The 18,900-nt window shown below is 40.6% G+C and overlaps 1 protein-coding gene across 3 annotated transcripts in view; it reads right to left on the bottom strand.

Moving 5' to 3' along the window:
* Window positions 1-933: 933 nt before the first annotated feature.
* Window positions 934-18,900, bottom strand: part of TRIP11 (thyroid hormone receptor interactor 11) — a 36,667-nt gene continuing 18,700 nt past the window's right edge. Inside the window, exons 13-20 of one of the 3 annotated variants that reach the window (XM_028717471.2) lie at window positions 17,948-18,111; window positions 17,637-17,740; window positions 16,879-16,978; window positions 7,208-7,289; window positions 5,605-5,719; window positions 5,019-5,144; window positions 4,600-4,744; window positions 934-3,216 (exon numbers count right to left, since the gene is read on the bottom strand). In XM_028717471.2, the coding sequence (XP_028573304.2) occupies window positions 2,996-3,216; window positions 4,600-4,744; window positions 5,019-5,144; window positions 5,605-5,719; window positions 7,208-7,289; window positions 16,879-16,978; window positions 17,637-17,740; window positions 17,948-18,111 (1,057 nt within the window). In that variant the 3' untranslated portion in view covers window positions 934-2,995. Of the gene's footprint in view, window positions 3,217-4,599; window positions 4,745-5,018; window positions 5,145-5,604; window positions 5,720-7,207; window positions 7,290-8,070; window positions 10,910-16,878; window positions 16,979-17,636; window positions 17,741-17,947; window positions 18,112-18,900 lie in introns of those variants that run through there. The other 2 variants (XM_077924614.1, XM_077924616.1) reach the window with 2 other exon arrangements.

Raw genomic sequence — 18,900 nt, 5'->3', positions numbered from 1 at the left:
CCATTCATTGGTAACAGTTACTACAATATTCACCCATTGATCTTGAAATGAGGCCACATCAAAGTTGGCTCAGATATACAACCCGATCCAACTCCTGTTGTTCATAATTATTTGCAGTTACTTGTGGCAAACTATGGATGTGCCTAATGCACACACAGTTGACAGGTGTGAAAAAGTGTCTGCATACTGATTCAAATGTGTATCCAACTGACACCCATGACCATGTATCCACATGCAATAAGTTATTGATCTGTACTGCTTCACTCTTAATCAGATGTACATTTCTGATATGCACCCACATTCTAGCACAAATAGCCATGTGCACAAGACAAAAATATTTTATCCAACTACTTGAGCCAAGGCAGTTGCATGGTTTTCAGGTTTTCTTCAGGCAAGAATAAAAGAAGTTTTCTTTACAAAATTTCACTTATTGGAAGTGTTCTAATAGGACAGGGTATAATGCACTCTGTGCCGGAGCGGGGAGAGGAATGGGGTGGAGGCATCTAAATCCTATGTCAAGGAACAGTGGTTTTTCCAACCTGCATAAATTATGAAACTTCCATTATAATACATTCTGATTCGTTTAATAATTGAGAAGAAAAATCCCACATTCTCATCACATTCTGAGCTATTGTCTGGTTTTGTAATGATGACAAAAAACTTAAGAAATAAAAAGGAAAGCTGACATTACCAAAATGTTGAATTTTGTGCCCAATTCAGTACACTGAACTGCATGAACATGAAATCACACAACCATGGCAAGAAGTACTGACATACAAATGCAAAATCCACCGTGATGTGAAACTTCCTCTGTTCTTATGTCTGCTTAGTTTCATTTGTTGCATCATTAACAGTAAGCAATTTTAAGAACTGTATGCTAAAGCAACCACACAGATATAAAACGTATGCGACAGAAAGAAGGCACACAACACATATTTTAAGTTTTCTTTATAGTCCATTGAAAAAATTATAGCCATTCTATAAAGCTGGTTTTTCAAGGAAAGTAATGTTTCAAGTGGCCTATAAACTCAACATTAAGATGTGTGAAGAAACCATTTGGAGGTTTATAGATTAAAAGTTCATACACTTCCGATCTCTAACCTATGTTTGCCTTATTTGCAAAAACCCCAATCTACAAAAACAGAGTCAATGAAGAATGTTGGGGATATGAAATGTCAAAATGTAACACTTCATTATGAATATAAAGTCATGAAACCTTGCCAGAGATTCACCTATATGGATTTAGAATGCTATCAATAAATATAAACAAAAGGCTTTGTGATTCATTGATTTGGCAGCTTCCAGGCAACTACATATCCGTGATTCAGTCTATACTTACAAGTCAACCTCAGGGCAAAAACTAAGATACACAGGAGAAAAGGCTGTGAGTTCTAATATAGAACTTACACAAAATACCTTTCAATACCAATTATATTATTAACAATGGCAGAAAACTCAAGTTTTATAGGGAAAAAAATGACACTTCAAACAGATGTTGTGTCTCAACTTATTTTTCCAAGGTGGCAGGAACCCCTTTCATTACATGTGTCAATACACTGACACACTCAGTATAAACTGTGCAAGACTGTGCAGCAAAATTTACAGAATTCTACTAGTTCTTACGTAGACCTATTTACACATATTTGGAATAAGCATCTTCCTTTTAAGCTTTATACATACGTTCATACTTGGAATCTTCAATCAATTCTGTAAGTATAAGCAAGCATTTCTTAAATATACATTTTGAACCATTAAAGTATTGCATATTTCAACCACACACACCATGAATATACATAGGGAATATCAGGTTGCTTATTAGTGGTTAGTCACTAAATGTTGATATGCAACAAAAAATAAAGGGAAAATGTCCACAAACTCCTTATTGCTGGTTAGTTTTGAGTTTTCATTGTTCCTAGGAGTTAAGAAACTCCAACTGAGGTGTTACCCATTAATAACATTTATGGGGTGTGAATGTTCTTGCACACAAAACAAAAACCCGCAACTATGAAGTCTCAGAGAACTTTAACGGAAGCAACTTCTTTCACAGATACCAGCCCATCCTCCATATTCAAATAAATTGGCTTTGGATTATGCTGAATTTTTGGTCAACACAATTATGATCCTGTTATCTCCAGCATTCCTAAAAAATTGACTTGGTCAGCTGATGCCATTTATTTTGGAAACCTCCTACTTGTACTTTATCCTTTCAGAGGATCGTGTTGCAGTACAACCCATTCTGGCTCAAGGGAGGATACTTGACCACATGAACACATTCTAGATCAATACAACACTGGATAATTCAAAGCAAGTTTCCTCCCGCTTTATGAAGGGAAGGCTTTTCCAGACTGAAATGCCACGACTGGGCTCAGTATCTGAACATCAGTTCAAGGACTGGGAACATATGGCCCCAGGCTCCCTCAAAACAAACAGCAGATTGCATTTGTTTCCCCATCATTCCAGGCTCCAGAAGGCGTTGGCTGGAATCAGTGAAGTGATACTTAAATGGACCAGATGCAGCCTGGATGCTGTCTGCATCCTGACACTGAGCTGGATTCCTAATGTGCTTGCAGCCCTTTCTAGAGAAGTTGTGTCCTTTTTATATAAAGGCACTCTATGTAACACCTCATTTGTCAAAGAAAGAAACGGCATACATGGTTGGAAAGCCTTGAACTGATTTGTTAAGTTCTCCAATGCTAACCTGTTATTTCACATGTAGATCAGCTTTTTCAATTTGAAAATTAACTCGGCAAACTAATATAGGAAGGGCCATTTTTCTTGTGATGGTTACAACATCCAAATATTGCTGGATTAGTTCCAAACTTCGCTTTTTAAGGGGCAAAGAGAAAGATACACAAAGCAACTTACAAGCAATTGAAAATGAACAAACAAACAACTTTTTACAAAAGGCCTCTTTGCGGTATATTATATAAACTCAGGGTTTTTTCCTTTCTCCTTAAAGTGCTTCTATCACTGCCATCCTTGGACCCAGAATTCTCTATTGCTTTAGCAGGTCTTTTAGTACTGCCCCAGCACTAGCATCAGGCGCTACTGGCAAAGGTGTGAAAGTAGGCAAAGCATCAGAAATGGGTTTCATAAGCAGATGTCCTGATCCGCCAGTTCCAAGATTCGTTGGGGTGATGAGAGGGACTGCTGCTGACCGGGGTGCAAGGAAAGGATTTGCATCTGGTCTTCTGGTGGTTCCTGAGCCTGTTGGATCTGACAGAAAGTGCAGTAGTAAAATTATTATTATTAGTAGTAGTAGTAGTATTTTAAAAATCATTCTTACAGGAAAGTCATGGCCTAACAAGTGTCGTTCTTAGAAAAACACCCTAACATAATGAGACCGTACCCCCATCCATCTACAGGTGCAGGTCATCCACCTGAGTGACCAAGGCAGTGTTCCAATCCCAAAAGTAGATCTGAGAAAACCTAATGCGTTGTTTCCCCCTTCCCTCTTTCCAGGGCCCTCTCACCACAGCCTCTTTCAAAGCCAGGAGTACCACTTCTTTCCCCAAGGGGAGCCGATTACTGCCGCCACTCAACAAGCTATTAGTTACAGCCAAAGGCTATCATCGTTCCTTTGCACTTTGAACACCGCAGACACACCCTCGTGAAAATCACGCAAATAGTAAGCGCAATGGTCTCTGGAAAAGCAACCCCCACCAAAAGATAAATAAATTATCAGTTGTGTAGTGAATAATCAGATAAGCGTGGCAAGATTCTGAACACACAAAGATTTCCACCTGGAGAATTCACAACGCAGTTGCAAGACCATTTTGTGTGAATGAGACCTTGTAAAGATTTAACTACAAGCCTGTGAACAGAAATGTAGTTTTTCTTCTAAAAGAAGAAGAAAAAAGTCTGTCAGGAGTTAACGTCAAGGTCACGGATAAATCTTTTGCTCACTGAGTGAAACCTTGAAAGAATGTATTTATGTCTGATAACCTATTCTTAATATATAAAAGAAATCTTAAAAACCCAAACAATTCAGGGATATAGAATGGGTGTCTGGTTCTATAGGACAATAATCCTGTTCCTGTGTGGACAAAGTCCCTGTGAACATTTCGTCCAGACAAGAAAACTGGGTGACTGCCAAACAAAATATGGCACCTTCAAGCAACGAGGACAAAAGGCATATAAAACATAAATTTATTTAAAAATGTAAACTTTCAAAGATAAGCTTTCAGACTGGAAATTCTCCAGCTTTACTGCAACAATCTGAAACCAAACATTCACAATGACTAAAGTTTAGTTTCAAAGTTATACCAAAAACCATATTCTGCAAGGCCTATTTAACTCATCCACCAGCATTATATAGTATTTATTTGTTGCTACATTGCAACCTGGAAATCCAGGTTAAAATTCATGGCCTTGAAGTAAAAAAATGATAAGAGAACAGTGGCTTTCAGGTCACACAATGGTTATCGCCTTGCTGTCCCCAGCTGTAACTTGGCAAGGAGAAAATTCTTCTAATTTTATTTGTCATCCTCCTTACACTGCGCATCCAAATAAATATAAACTTGGAAAGACAACAATCAACAAGTTATCACTCAGATTCAATGTAACATTTTGTGTATTAGGAATATAAAAATACACTACCTGCAATGTTGCTAGAAGGACTAACAGTGGCTTTGCTGATTCCCGTTGATGCTAAAGGTTTCATGTCATGAACAGAGAGTTTTGGTGGGGGAAGAGTTGGACGGGATTCAGTTTCAAGGAACTTCACAAATAGCTCTGAGAAAGACTGAACGGGTGGAGACAAATTAACCCAATACAAACAACATTTCTGGAAACACATGATATATACCTGGCTCATCTGTTCAAGATGGTGCACAACTATCCTAGTAGCAATATGGTTCTAATTTTAACACAATCGAGTTATTTGACACTGGTTTTAAAATGCAAACACCTTCAAGCCTTCTGCAAGTGTAACAATGACCTAGGTTGACAGCAATTATAATATGGAAGTCCTGCATTTTCTATACAAAAGCAGACAGCAGACAATGGAAAATACTTACACTGTTGAAAATTGAGTGATGGGTTGGTCTCAGAGGTGTGTTGGGGACACTCTTTGATCCAGCACCTCCTCCACCAAACCACCCAGTCACCCATCGAGTAACACCTTTTTGATCTTCTGACAGCAACTAGAGAGCAAATTAAAACAAAAAGAAAAGGTTACAATCCACACCTACTTCTAACACTTAGTATCAAACAGAATCTTTACTTCAATTTTATTAATGAACAAACCAAGCAAAGTTTGTTTATAAAATTTACTTGTGTAAAAATTTCAGCCAGAACAAAAACTATATACACCGAGAAAGCTAGTTTCAACCAGACAATATGGACACGTATGTAAGAATTTAAGCCACACCATCAACATCAACAGATGTAGTCCTTTGGTGAATATTTGCGTGTTTGAATGGATTTTATATTATTAAAATAATGGTAAACATTGTAACGTTTGGAAAATATACAGCTTGTTCCATTCCAGAATGGTAGATGACTGGTTGTCCTTGGGGCCTAGCCCAGCAAAAGAAGAAAGCATGCTAGTGTATTGATATTGCAGGAGAGGAGGAAAATAGCAATGAGACATATCAGAACTACCTGTTCTAATTCTTCCTTTTTTATTCCCAGGATACTTCCCATCAGCCTTAGCACTTCATGACGTTTATTCTTTGGGGTGTGGAAATGTCCAACGAAGAGATTCCTCATCAAGACTCTACCAAAGGGGACACAAAAGCAGTCTAAATATTGCTTGGCATTGCTAGTAACAGAGAAAAGTGAGGGTGGAGCACCTTTTGCACTCCAAAGCTTTGCTTATGGCACACTATCATCCTGATGATTCATCTGTACAAAGACCATGAGGGGAGCCCAGTTGAAAAACCATCTCAGCCCCAGTGACAAAGGAAAAGGTAAAGGCATAAAGCGGACAGGCAAGTTAAACACCTGTGCGAAAAGGTAAGTCAAGTTAAGCATGCGTGTGAGGAAAAGGTAAGTACTGCCCAGATATTTAATTCATTAATCATCAGCTGAAGTTGTAATGAGGCCATCTTGTGCTAGGAGCTAAATCCCAAGGGAATTTATGGGTCAGGAACCTTATGGGATATAGTTCCATAGAAACAGTTTTCACAAACTGCGGTGGCAGGGAATCCTTGTGTGACTGTAGTAAACATCAACCAGAAACGTAGATTAAAACCTATATTTTGGAAAGGGGGTGAAAACTAATATATAGTCCTATGCTGACGCTATGGCACAAGGCTGAACTGAATATCTCTCTTTATTCTCAGGGGTGTACTTAGGGTTGGTTAGGTTGGCCCCCACCAAGGGTGCAGGCCAGGGGTGTCTGTGTGTGTGTGTGTGTGTGTGTGTGTGTGTGTATGCATGCAAAATTCACGTCTCTCAACTCTGGTTCCGAGTGGCTAGGCGCCCACCCACCATCTGTGCCTTCCCAGGTCAATCCTCCGCTGCTCTGGGTGGCTGGACAAGGCATGCAGACTCCTCTGGGTGCCTCGGTGGAGGACGTCGCAACAGCCCTGCAGGCGGCCCTCCCCAGTTAGCCAGGTGTTGCTATTAGAAGTGTGAGTGGAGTGTTCAGAAGGGCTCAGAGGGAAGAAAGATGGAGAGAGCCAGGGAGAGTTGCAGGAGAAAGAAAAAGGGAGGGAGGGAGGGAGGGAAGGGAGGGGGCAGAAGGGAAAGCAGTGAGCAGAGGGAGGCAGGCAGGAACATGGGACTGACGAAGGAAGGAAGGAAGGAAGGAAGGGAGGTAGAGCACAGCAGACCCGACTCCAATGGCCACTGAGGCAATGTGTGAGAGGCAACAAAAAGCAAACTTTTTGAGTTTCTGGTTCATGGTCTCTCCCGGCTTCGGAAGCACTGATACAGCTCCTTGCCAATTGGGGACCTTTTTAAAAATAATCTGAATGATCTTTAATCAATTATTCAGTAATAAGTCAATTGAATGTCACAGCCTTAATAAAAAGGGGGTAACATTAAACTAACTTTTACTCACATTAGACCCATTAAACTTAATGAACTGAGCTTAGTCATGTTCATTAATTTCAGTGAGTCTACTCTAAGTAAAACTTAATTGAATAACCACCCAGCCTGTTTTAAACCATATCAGATGCTGCCACAGCTATTATTTTACTGTGCAAAGCTTGTACTTCTCCAAATAACTTCAAATTAAAAACACTTAAAAATCACTCACTTGTCCACTTTTCCTTCTGTGCTGTTTATGAGGTTCATTAGCTTATTCTGTGCATCTTCTAACATTTCTTGTTTGAGTTCACCTACAGGGGGAAAAACTTTTGCTATAATAATTTTATAAACAAAACTGATGTACTCATTAGGGGTCCTAGCGGAAGAGTTTCTCAAAAATATGTGCTGTGCAAATATGAGTTTAGCTTCCCTTTTATCCATTCTGCTGAAAAATCATGGGTCAAAACTCTATCCTATTTTTCCATCCTAAAATGGCAAAAACTGAGATTTTACAATGGATCGTGTTCCCTAGCTTTTGCTGATACAATAAAAGCAAGGCAAGGATTATAATGATGCCTTTTTGCTTTTTACAGTTTGAAGCAATCTGTCCAAATTTCTACCCAATGAAAAGGATTGTAAATTGGCACAGAGCAAATACTACGTAAGAGTTGTTTCAGAGAAGGGCGATACATGTGGAAAAAGCTTTACTTTTCAATTTGTGTTAAAATACCTGTCACATTACCCTGACATAGGCTGTGTTCGCAAGTCACTTCAAATGATTTTAACTATGGCTTAATGCAAAATGAGCAGTGTGCTGGTACACACTACTCAAAAGCTTCTACTCTGTTGCTCCCTGGCTCTTGGCCATGCTAACAACAAACCAAGGTTTGGGAGTTGTTGCTCACAGGGCAGCATGGCCAGGAATGGGGAAAAGCGAAGCAGGAGTTCTGAACATCAGCATGTTGCTTGTCCATTTTAACCCACAGTTAGACACTCACTGTGATTTAATGCAACATGCGAACTGAGCCACTGAGTGGAAGAAGTCAGGGGCAGCAGGACAAATCTAAAACACATGGCTAAGGACACATTCCATGCAACCTTATTTTATTTATTTCACAAAATTTATACACTGTTCGGTTTTTAGAAAAAAACAACCCTCAAAGCAGTTTACAGAGAGTGTTAAGTTAGATAAATCTGGGCTTAATAAACCAGTATATATTTGAGCTCCACGCACAGCCCCTTTGTTCCTCTATTCATACAAGCAAGGAAATAAGCCAGGAAGCCACAATTAACAATAGCTTCACATTAAGTCCAAACTGGGAACTATGGCTAATGGCGTCTAAACAAGCTAGTGTACAAAACCATGGTTTAAAATTGACTTCTGCAAATTGGTTTAACATAGCTCCCATATCGGACTGCATGAGAAGCTGCGGAGAACTGTAGCTTCCTGCCTAGCTTCCCTCTCACCCAACGGGACTGTGCGTGGGTGCACAGAAATTTTGCATATCCTGGTTGAATAAGCTAGGATTTGATAATCCAAACAGCCATTGTGAGTACATGTTGAATTTTTGTTTAAATAGGTCTGGTGGACATTTACACCTATGATTCAAGATTCACCATTTGAGAAGATAAAAGATTATAAGGATCAACAACCATTTGGCAGTATTTAATAAACTCTTTGGGCAACTATATAAGAATGAAGCTTTAAAATGAACTGAGTGGTGTCCCAACTAACTCACCCCAACAACTTCTGCTTGCGCAATGGAACTCCCCCACCTCCACATGCAACCTGTATCTTCCCCAAACCAGCTCTGGAGGGTTGTGAGAAACCCCAGAACAGTTTTAGGGAGGATGCAGGGGAAGTTCAGTTACACAAGTGGAAATTCTTATGCTGATGGAATGAGTTACTTGGATACTACCCACCGGATGTGCAATTAAAGAATAAAAAAACAGGCAAGGACAATTTTAGCTAATGTTAGGATAGTCAGATGGAAATGAAGTATTCAATCACCCCTCTGTCTTTTCTTTGATATAAATAAAACTACAAAAGTAAAATCAGACTAGGACTGCAGAGATTCAAGTTTAAATCTGTATTTGGCTATGAAGACCTCACTGAATGACCTGGGACCACCTTCTATCTTTCAGCCCAACCTACATCACAGGGATGCTGAGACGATAAAAGGAGGTGGGAGAATCGTGCCCAGGACCTCAAGCTGTTTGGAAGTAAGGATGAATATAAATGAAACAAAAGAAAAAGAAAAAGATGCATTGATAAATTATTGCTTTTATAGATGATATAATACAGTATTCAGTTTGATATTATACATCTACGATTAATTGCTAGGCTGAATCCCCGCCTTAGCTGTGAAATCCAAGCACCTTTTCTCCACTACTGGCTATTTTTGCCATAATATCGGTTTCTGAATATAATATGATGCAGGACAGAATAGAGCCAACATTCAGCATGGGCTTCTGTAGACGAGATATTTACAGTGTTCTCCTGTAATCTGTTAACCATTTATGGAAATTCAAAAACCTGCATCTGGTCTTTCTTATGTTTTTCCATTAATATAATTTGTCCTGCCAAAACAATCCATTTAAAAAGCCTTCAGCAGCTTGGGCCAACAAATCTGTGTCTGGGAATGTATCTGGCCACTGTTCAACAGGACATTATATGTTTTCTTGTATAAATAAGATCTTTTGAATTCAGTCTCCTTTTTTTTTTTTATACTAGCATTCGTCATGTCTGATGGTTGGGGGGAGGGAAGGAGAGCTCCAATCCCATCCCCAACCCAACTCAATACGCACCACCACCCTGAATTCATACTATTAGTGTGCATTAGAGCAGGGGTAGGCAGACTTTAGGCCTGTAAAATATCCTCTCTTGTTTTTAACAGAAACTCAAGATCTAGCAGGCAAAGCCAGGTATAAGAGACACAGAGTTAGAACAGAGTGCCCCCAAGAACATTCTGAGCAAAGAAATTTGTTTTCGGTACCCAGACTGAACTGTGCTCATAGTCCTTCCTTTCACATAAAAGTCTGCTCCTGGTTACCCCAAGTTTTCTTCATGTCAGCATCGCTATTTAAAGAGGGAAATGTGCCTGCTGTTCCCAACTGCTAAACAACTGAGAGTCAGAAATCCTTCCTAATCCATCAAATCACTCAGAAATATACCAAGAGATCCCGATCTGATTTGTTCTCCATCCTTCCTTCTGCAGACATTCTCTCTTGTCTGTATGACTCTCCTTGTGGCACAATTCCCAAAATGTTGACTATTACTGCTAAGCTAGCTACCCGGGAAAAAATTCTTCAACCCTCCCCAATCCTTTCCCCCCTTCATTCCACAAAAGGTAAAGATGGTCTCAACCTGCAACTTCTACCTTGACAGCCATTAAAAAAAGAAAGAATGCTAGAGTGAAAAGTAAGAGATGCAGAATTCTTCTATCCCCAGCCCTCTCATCCATCTGAAGCCACTGCTACAAGCATAGTCCAACCTAGTTCTAGCTCCTGTTCAACTCAAACTGACCAAGAGTGCTAAGAAGGATAGAAGCGTCCAAATAAATAATGCTCTTCCCTTCTGGCAGATGGCAGCTGCTGACAGGCAGATTAGGAAGAGAATTTCCCCTTCCCCTATTGCTGTGCTGTCTTCTTCCATCATCATTGGGGTAGTTTTGCCCCTGCCCAATGCAGTGCTTTACTTTTCTCTGGAAGGAACAAATTTACAAAGAACGAAACATTTACTTATCTGGTATAAGGTCATGGCATACGCTCAAGTATGCCACTGGGTAACCTCAGATTCTTTGCCTCCCTTTAGACTGAAGACCTTTTACTTTCTTATAGAACACAGTAGCACCATGGAGAATCCTCAGTGCTTATCTGCATAACGCTTCCCAGTGTCCTATTTCTCATTCACATTAGGGTAGTGCAAGGTCTGACAAAAGAATGATAAAGATAGGAGATGCTGGGAACTAGTTATTATAAACATAGTTATTCAGCCTCGAAGGTTAATGGGCGACACTCTTCTTGTGGCTTTTGAATTCTAAACTTAAATTAACAGGGGTCTCCTCCTACTATATGGGTACAGAACGGCACCTGGATATTGGACTGATCAAAAGATTTGGTTCATTGCTCAGGCAGATAATCGTTTTGTATGTTTAAAACTTTTAAGTTTATCAGCACAAAAGTGTTTTGGCTTCGCCCGACTCTCCATAATTTAATGACTTGCTTGGAGAAGGGCTTGGTGTATTTTAATTCAAACGATACTTTCAGTTCTTTCGAAAGCTACTCAATCTATTCCTTGCAGATCCCTGCAGTAAGATGGAGTGATGTGTAGTACTAGGCAGCAACATTTACCCTGGGAGACTCTTTGGGTTCCTGTTGGAAGATGCCTCCTGGTATATAGCAAATGGATCATAGGAACTGTTTTGCCAGTATTTGCCCCCAGTTGCTGCAGCGCTAGGGCACAATCTTCATTCCTGCCCTTGTTAACAAATGGCATCATAATGGTATAAAAAAAGCTGCTACCGACAAAGTTATTTCACTGAATATTTGACCAGCCAGCCAATTTAGTTCACTATCTGATTACAGCAAGAAGTTGTGTCTGCCAATTGCAACAGGACATTTCAAAAGGTAAAAAGGGGGAATAAACATGGAGCACTTTGATATTTGGTTGCAGGATGCAGTGTGTGCTTTACGTGACATTATCCTACTTCAGCTATAAAAATCCAGACTGCAGTCACACAGCTGGAATTTAGGGCAATGTTTATATAATCAAGGGGTAAATATAATAGTTTTATTGCAATGTGGTGGCTGATTTGCCATGGCCAAATTTCTTTACACCCTCAATAGATGAGGAAGGTGAAGTCTTTTAGTCTGTTAAAAAAAACAACTTCAAACATAAGAGGAATCCTCTAAGAGCTTTTATATCTTTTGAGATTCCTTGCCTAACTGGGAAGCATGATTTTAAAAAGTCTTTAAAAATTACAGTTACATTTTTCTCCCAGCCCCCCCCCCCCAAACAAAGAACAAAGAAAACAACCAGACAATGCAGCAGAGAGAAGACTGGTGTGACCTGGAGGATATTCTCTCCTGAAGACATTCCAAATTCAGCATCTCAACCATCTCAACACTGATTAAAAATATAAAATTTGGAGCATCTGCAAAGGTCATTAGCCCTGAGCCATCAAGAATAACGTAGACACGGGTGGTGCTGTTGGTTAAACCACAGGGTCTAGGACTTGCCGATCAGAAGGTTGGCGGTTCGAATCCCTGTGATGGGGTGAGCTCCCGTTGCTCGGTCCCTGCTCCTGCCAACCTAGCAGTTTGAAAGCACGTCAAAGTGCAAGTAGATAAATAGGTACCACTCCGGCGGGAGGGTAAATGGTGTTTCCGTGCGCTGCTCTGGTTCACCAGAAGCGGCTTAGTCATGCTGGCCACATGACCCGAAAGCTGTATGCCGACTCCCTTGGCCAATAAACCGAGATGAGCACCGCAACCCCAGAGTCGGTCACGACTGGACCTAATGGTCAGGGGACCCTTTACCTTTAAAACTGAAACGAAGATCAATTGCTTAACACTCTCACCCAGCTTAACAGATACTGTTAGCAGCAGCATTTTTGCACACCCTTGCTCACAGGACTGATGTGATTTGCATGGGGACTACCTTGCGTGAACCAGTCTCCAGAAATGTGCACAAGTGCTGCTACCCTTAGATTGTGCCTTCTTACTCAGAGACATTCAAAAGAGCAAGCCACAGGGACGTGACAGAACTCCAAGCACTATTTTTGCAAATCCGATGGTTAATGGAGCATCACGTTAAAAGAAAAAGGTAACTCCCCATAACATGAAAGCATCAAAGGCCAGAAGGGAGACACAATTATAGATTTGCATGATGAAGGATCCATAGGGTTTGGCAGTATGTTTGGATTGGCTGATTATATTCTCCAGCACCTATTATTAGAAGGGTCTATTAAGGCACGACTAAGTTACAAATAATTTTCCCACAAAAAGAGCCTTAATTATGTTTTGCTAAAAAAGAAGTCCCTATTAATACCATTGGCCTGTCCTATCAAGAAACCATTAATCTTAAACTGGCTTATATTTCATTTCAAATTCTGTCACAAGGCAAAAACAATTACCGCTTTCTTTGTTAAAAAATAAAGAAAAAAGGTTTCTCCTGGCAAATCCTTCTACTGTCTGGCCAAGTTGCGTGTTAAAGAAAATACATTACAAAAACATTTAATCAAAACTTTGGCATTCTTACCGCCCCCCCTCCCCCGGCCAAGGAAGCTTACATTGTAAGCAAACCCAACATGAGATTCTGTAGATTGGATTTATGCGTACAAGGCACAACAGGGAAGGAGGGCACCTTAATTTTACAATTTACATTATTGTTGGCACATGAGTGAATTTGTAAGCAAATCAGAGACTCTTAATGGTTTTTCGAAAAGCGAATTCATGAGCCCTCTCCAGGGAAAAACAGCATTTAACTTCACTGTGGCTCCACACTACTTAGTAACATAGCACACACATACACACGACTAAACAACCAAACAACAACAAAACACACATATATAGCTTATATGCCAAAAGGGCTTCTGTTGTTGTTGTTTAGTTGTGTCCAACTCTTTGTGACCCCATGGACCAGAGCATGCCAGGCACTCCTGTCTTCCACTGCCTCCTGCAGTTTGGTCAAACTCATGTTGGTAGCTTCAAGAGCACTGTCCAACCATCTCATCCTCTGTCGTCCCCTTCTCCTTGTGCCCCCAATCTTTCCCAACATCAGGGTCTTTTCCAGGGAGTCTTCTCTTCTCATGAGGTGGCCAAAGTATTGGAGCCTCAGCTTCACGATCTGTCCTTCCAGTGAGCACTCAGGGCTGATTTCCTTCAGAATGGATAGGTTTGATCTTCTTGCAGTCCATGATTCAAAAGCATCAATTCTTCGGCGATCAGCCTTCTTTATGGTCCAGTTCTCACTTCCATACATCACTACTGGGAAAACCATGGCTTTAACTATACGGACCTTTGTCGGCAAGGTGATGTCTCTGCATTTTAAGATGCTGTCTAGGTTTGTCATTGCTTTTCTCCCAAGAAGCAGGCATCTTTTAATTTCGTGGCTGCTGTCACCATTTGCAGTGATCATGGAGCCCAAGAAAGTAAAATCTCTCACTGCCTCCATTTCTTCCCCTTCTATTTGCCAGGAGATGATGGAACCAGTGGCCATGATCTTAGTTTTTTTGATGTTGAGCTTCAGACCATATTTTGCGCTCTCCTCTTTCACCCTCATTAAAAGATTCTTTAATTCCTCCTCACTTTCTGCCATCAAGGTTGTGTCATCAGCATATCTGAGGTTTTTGATATTTCTTCCGGCAATCTTAATTCTGGCTTGGGATTCATCCAGCCCAGCCTTTCGCATGATGAATTCTGCATATAAGTTAAATAAACAGGGAGACAATATACAGCCTTGTCGTACTCCTTTCCCAATTTTGAACCAATCAGTTGTTCCATATCCAGTTCTAACTGTAGCTTCTTGTCCCACATAGAGATTTCTCAGGAGACAGATGAGGTGATCAGGCACTCCCATTTCTTTAAGAACTTGCCATAGTTTGCTGTGGTCGACACAGTCAAAGGCTTTTGCATAGTCAATGAAGCAGAAGTAGATGTTTTTCTGGAACTCTCTAGCTTTCTCCATAATCCAGCGCATATTTGCAATTTGGTCTCTGGTTCCTCTGCCCCTTCGAAATCCAGCTTGCACTTCTGGGAGTTCTCGGTCCACATACTGCTTAAGCCTTCCTTGTAGAATTTTAAGCATAACCTTGCTAGCGTGTGAAATGAGTGCAATTGTGCGGTAGTTGAAGCATTCTTTGGCACTGCCCTTCTTTGGCAAGGCAGTGAACCATGAAATGGCTTCTACACTAGGCTTTAAGATGTTGAAAACATTTTTGTGCATATTAGCTCAGTAATATTTGCAACTCTGTAAGGTAGGCCATTTATTATTCTCCCCATATATCTCCTATTTCGATTCTGCACATAGTTCGTTCAAAAAAAGGCCCATGATATTCCACTGCTGTTTGGCCAAGACAAGTATGACATCTCTGGATTATAGTCCACTGTTCTTATCAGGGACTGCACATGTTCAAGTGAATGTAGCTAAGGAAATATATAATAATAATTTATTATTTATACCCTGCCCATCCAGGGAAACTGGAAAAATGAGAGCCAAACCAGAGACCGCAAATCAGGTGACGTCGTGGCAGGTCGTCAGTCTCTTTTCTCTGTTCACACACACAACACAGCAGTTGAATACCCCAAGGCAGCAGTTCACCATCCCTTCTCTACAACTGCACATTGCTCCAGTATGCTCATTCTGACAATGGCACTTTTTTCTCTCTGGGAATGTTGGTTCCATTGGGGAACCTTCCACCTTCCAGGCAGGTAACAGTTGAACCACTTACAATTTAGTTAAATGACTGATTTAAAAGTGAGAACTTTGAAATCTCTTAACATGGGGAATATAGGATAATATAGATCCAAAGCTTTCTGTGATTGGAAAGGCACTTCCTTTGTGCAGTGTTCTCCATGCTGCCTACCATTCCAACTCCTGGGGTCTCAATCCCATGTCATTTCAGAGGCACCCTTGGCCGGCACACACAGACTTCCAGGGGGCACAGGAGGCTGCAGTGGAAGAGGACTCAGAAAGCCTGTTGCATGACTGGAATTCCACTGGAGTTTTCCTAGACTGAATCACCAAACTAGCTAAAAGTTCACCCTTGCAATATCGTTGAATTTCTGGCAAACCTTTCTGTTGAGTAGTTCAGAGTAAGATTTATGTTCGGGCGCACACAAAAACGGCTACATTATATGTATATGTATATGTATATGTATATGTATATGTATATGTATATGTATATGTATATAGTAACAGGTAGGTGTTGGTCTGCCATAGTCGAAACAAAATAAAAAAATTCCTTCCAGTAGCACCTTAGAGAGCACCTAAGTTTGTTATTGGTATGAGCTTTCGTGCGCATGCACACTTCTTCAGATAGCTAATATGAAGAAGTGTGCATGAACACGAAAGCTCATACCAATAACAAACATACTTGGTCTCTAAGGTGCTACTGGAAGGATTTTTTTAAATTATGTATCTCTATATGATATAGAGCTGCATTTGGAACTCCAACTGCTGGGTAAACCTACTCAATCTGGCTTCTGTTGTCCCCCAGTCCCCCACTATCTAGTACACCACCAAAATGTGATCTACTTTTGCCTAGCTTGTATTTGTTCTTTCTCCCACTTGCCCAGGAACCTGTGTGTTTTACCTTACGATGGAGAGAGACCCGGTAAGCAGCTGGCTTTAGTATCTCCAGAGATGCAGAATACAAACTGGTGAGGAGGGGGGGGGGGTGAAACCACTTGTCTGCATTTGGCCAAAATCTAAGGGCTGCATCCAATGCTGCTCCAGTGGGGTTCCACTGGTACAACAAGATTGACATTTCCTTTCCTCCCACCCTGAATCTGCTCCAGAGGGTCCCCTAACCCTCTAGAGTTGATTTTGAGGGTGCAAGGGAGGTTGAAGGGGACAAAAGATGAAGAAGCTCCATTGCAAGCAGCACAGTCCAATGCACCGGTGGAGCTGCAGTGTTAATGGAATGTGAGAGAAGGAAGCAGACATTCAAATGAGGCTCTGTTGGGGCTATGCAGGCTTCAGTTTTCACCAAGGCCTCCTGTTTGCAATCTAGTCTGATGAAGAATTTTGGAGGTCTCGAAAGCTTGCACACTGTTTTGTGACATTTTTGTCAGCTTAGTAAAAGGCACTGCCACCAAAATGGATTTTATAATTTTTTCTTATAGGCCAACACAGATATCTTCCGGTTTTGGTGCATTACTACCAAGTTCTGTTACCTTGTTTTTTAAGGTCCTCAATTTGATCCTCTTTAAGATCCAGCTGCTCTGCTAGCCTTGATGCAGATTCTAGTGCTGCGTTTGCTTCCTCCAGGTTTTCCTGTAAGATGAGGTAGATCACCCATATCAACCATATACTGCGATAACTATGCTATCAATACAGCACAACAGTTTAAAATCAGGCTAGCCAAATGAATTAAACACATACATACCAGTATAACTTAGGTCAAAAGTTTCCTTCAAGCATTATATTCCTTGAGCGATGCCACCAAAATGGGTGAATTCTTACCATATGTAATTAATAGAGCTGAACGTAGTTTCTGGCATTTTACTAAGGACTCTGGGTCTTGTATTCTACACCTGCTGAGACGGCCTTAAATAGTTCACTTCACCTCACTGCATGGCAGGGCTGACCCTTGATTTATATAAAACTGTGACTGCAGTTTGATTTACTACAGGTCTACCACCTATTTGCAAACTCTCAAGGCATACACCTTTCCAAAAATCATGTTTCTCACCTATGGGAAAAATTTTGGTTGGTCCTGGCTTGCAGAAAATATTTAACGACATGATCAGGCAGATTCTATTCCTCTCTGAAATCCTTTCCCCCAATATTTCCTCATACCTTTCTATAGCAATAATCTAGTATCTTATTTCTGCTGCCTCCCACCCTTTCCCATCTGTCCGCTGCTGCTGTGGTTGTTTGCCATGCCAGTTAAAAGAAATGAGGCTGCATTATAGAACCATTTCAACATTACCTGCAACGAAACTACTTTATCTTCTAGTTGCTCTACTTTTTTCTTCCATTCTTCAGTCTGCCTTTGGTGTTTCTGTAGCTCGGCTGAATACATAGCTTTCTCTTCTAAAAATAAAATATGTACACTTTTACTTATATATATGTGTGTGTGTGTGTGTGTGTGTGTGTGTGTGTGTTTTAAAAAACAGAAACCTAATTATGAAGAGCAGATATCTGGGAGAATAGCTCATTTTTATCACCAAAATACTATTAAGTATATTTTGTAAATAAGCTAGTATGAATGCACTCTTATTTCTGGAGGAGTTAACTTACCCTGCTGAAACTGCTCTAGCACCATCTGCAGGTTGGCCAGGGACACAGCATACTGTTTCACTTGGTCCTGGGAAATTGTTAGCTGCATGACAGTTTCATCTCTCTGCCTGGTAACAAAGTTCAGCTGTTCTTGCAAGGATTCCACCTGCATGCTAGCCTGGTGGCTTGAAGTAAAATATTTAAAATCAACCAGGTTATTTTAAAAACACACACCAAAAAACCTTAACTTCTGCTGCCCCTGGATCTTTCAGGGGTCTGGATATTTGGCAGTTGTCACCTCAGCTTCAAAATATAAACATGAAATCAGTTCCTGCAGATATTCTTTGCAGGAAGATTTTATACCTTTCTTCTTTCTTTCAAAAAAGGTTTAAAAAAGTTAATCAAATTTTGTTGTTAAACTACTCTCTTCTGGAAGCAATTCTAGTTATATATATGGTATTTCATTCTCCTCAGACTTAAGATAACCCAGGGGAAAAGAGGGATTAAAGTGACATCACTCAACAGAAATGCCAGTTTTTATAGTCAGATATTAAATGAATTATACGAGATACTAAGTTGGGCTCTAAAGAAGAAAGTGTATTGTCATTTAGATGTTTTTTCTTTTTTTGGATTGTTTTGAGTGCATACTTTATGGAAAATACAAATAAAGGTACAAAAATTTTCAAGGGCCAGGGAGAATGGAAGTGCTTCCCCACTTGTATGTTTCTGCCATTTGAATGAGGAAGTTGAGAAGTCCGTAACAGCTCAGCTGCATCAAACCAAAGAGGGACATTAAAGGCTAGCATCCTGCCTCTTTCAGTGGCCAGCTGAGAACTTCCAGGTATGGGGAAAACGGTCCTCTCTTCCTATTGCTCCTCAACAACCGGCAGTCAGATGCAATTCACCTCTTAAGACAGAGGTTCCACTAAGCTGCTTTTCAAATCATCTAGCCAGTGACCATCAGCAAGTACAGT

Source organism: Podarcis muralis, chromosome 1, assembly GCF_964188315.1.
Source record: "Podarcis muralis chromosome 1, rPodMur119.hap1.1, whole genome shotgun sequence".
NCBI lineage: Eukaryota > Metazoa > Chordata > Lepidosauria > Squamata > Lacertidae > Podarcis > Podarcis muralis.
This window is presented reverse-complemented; position numbering and strand designations above follow the sequence as displayed.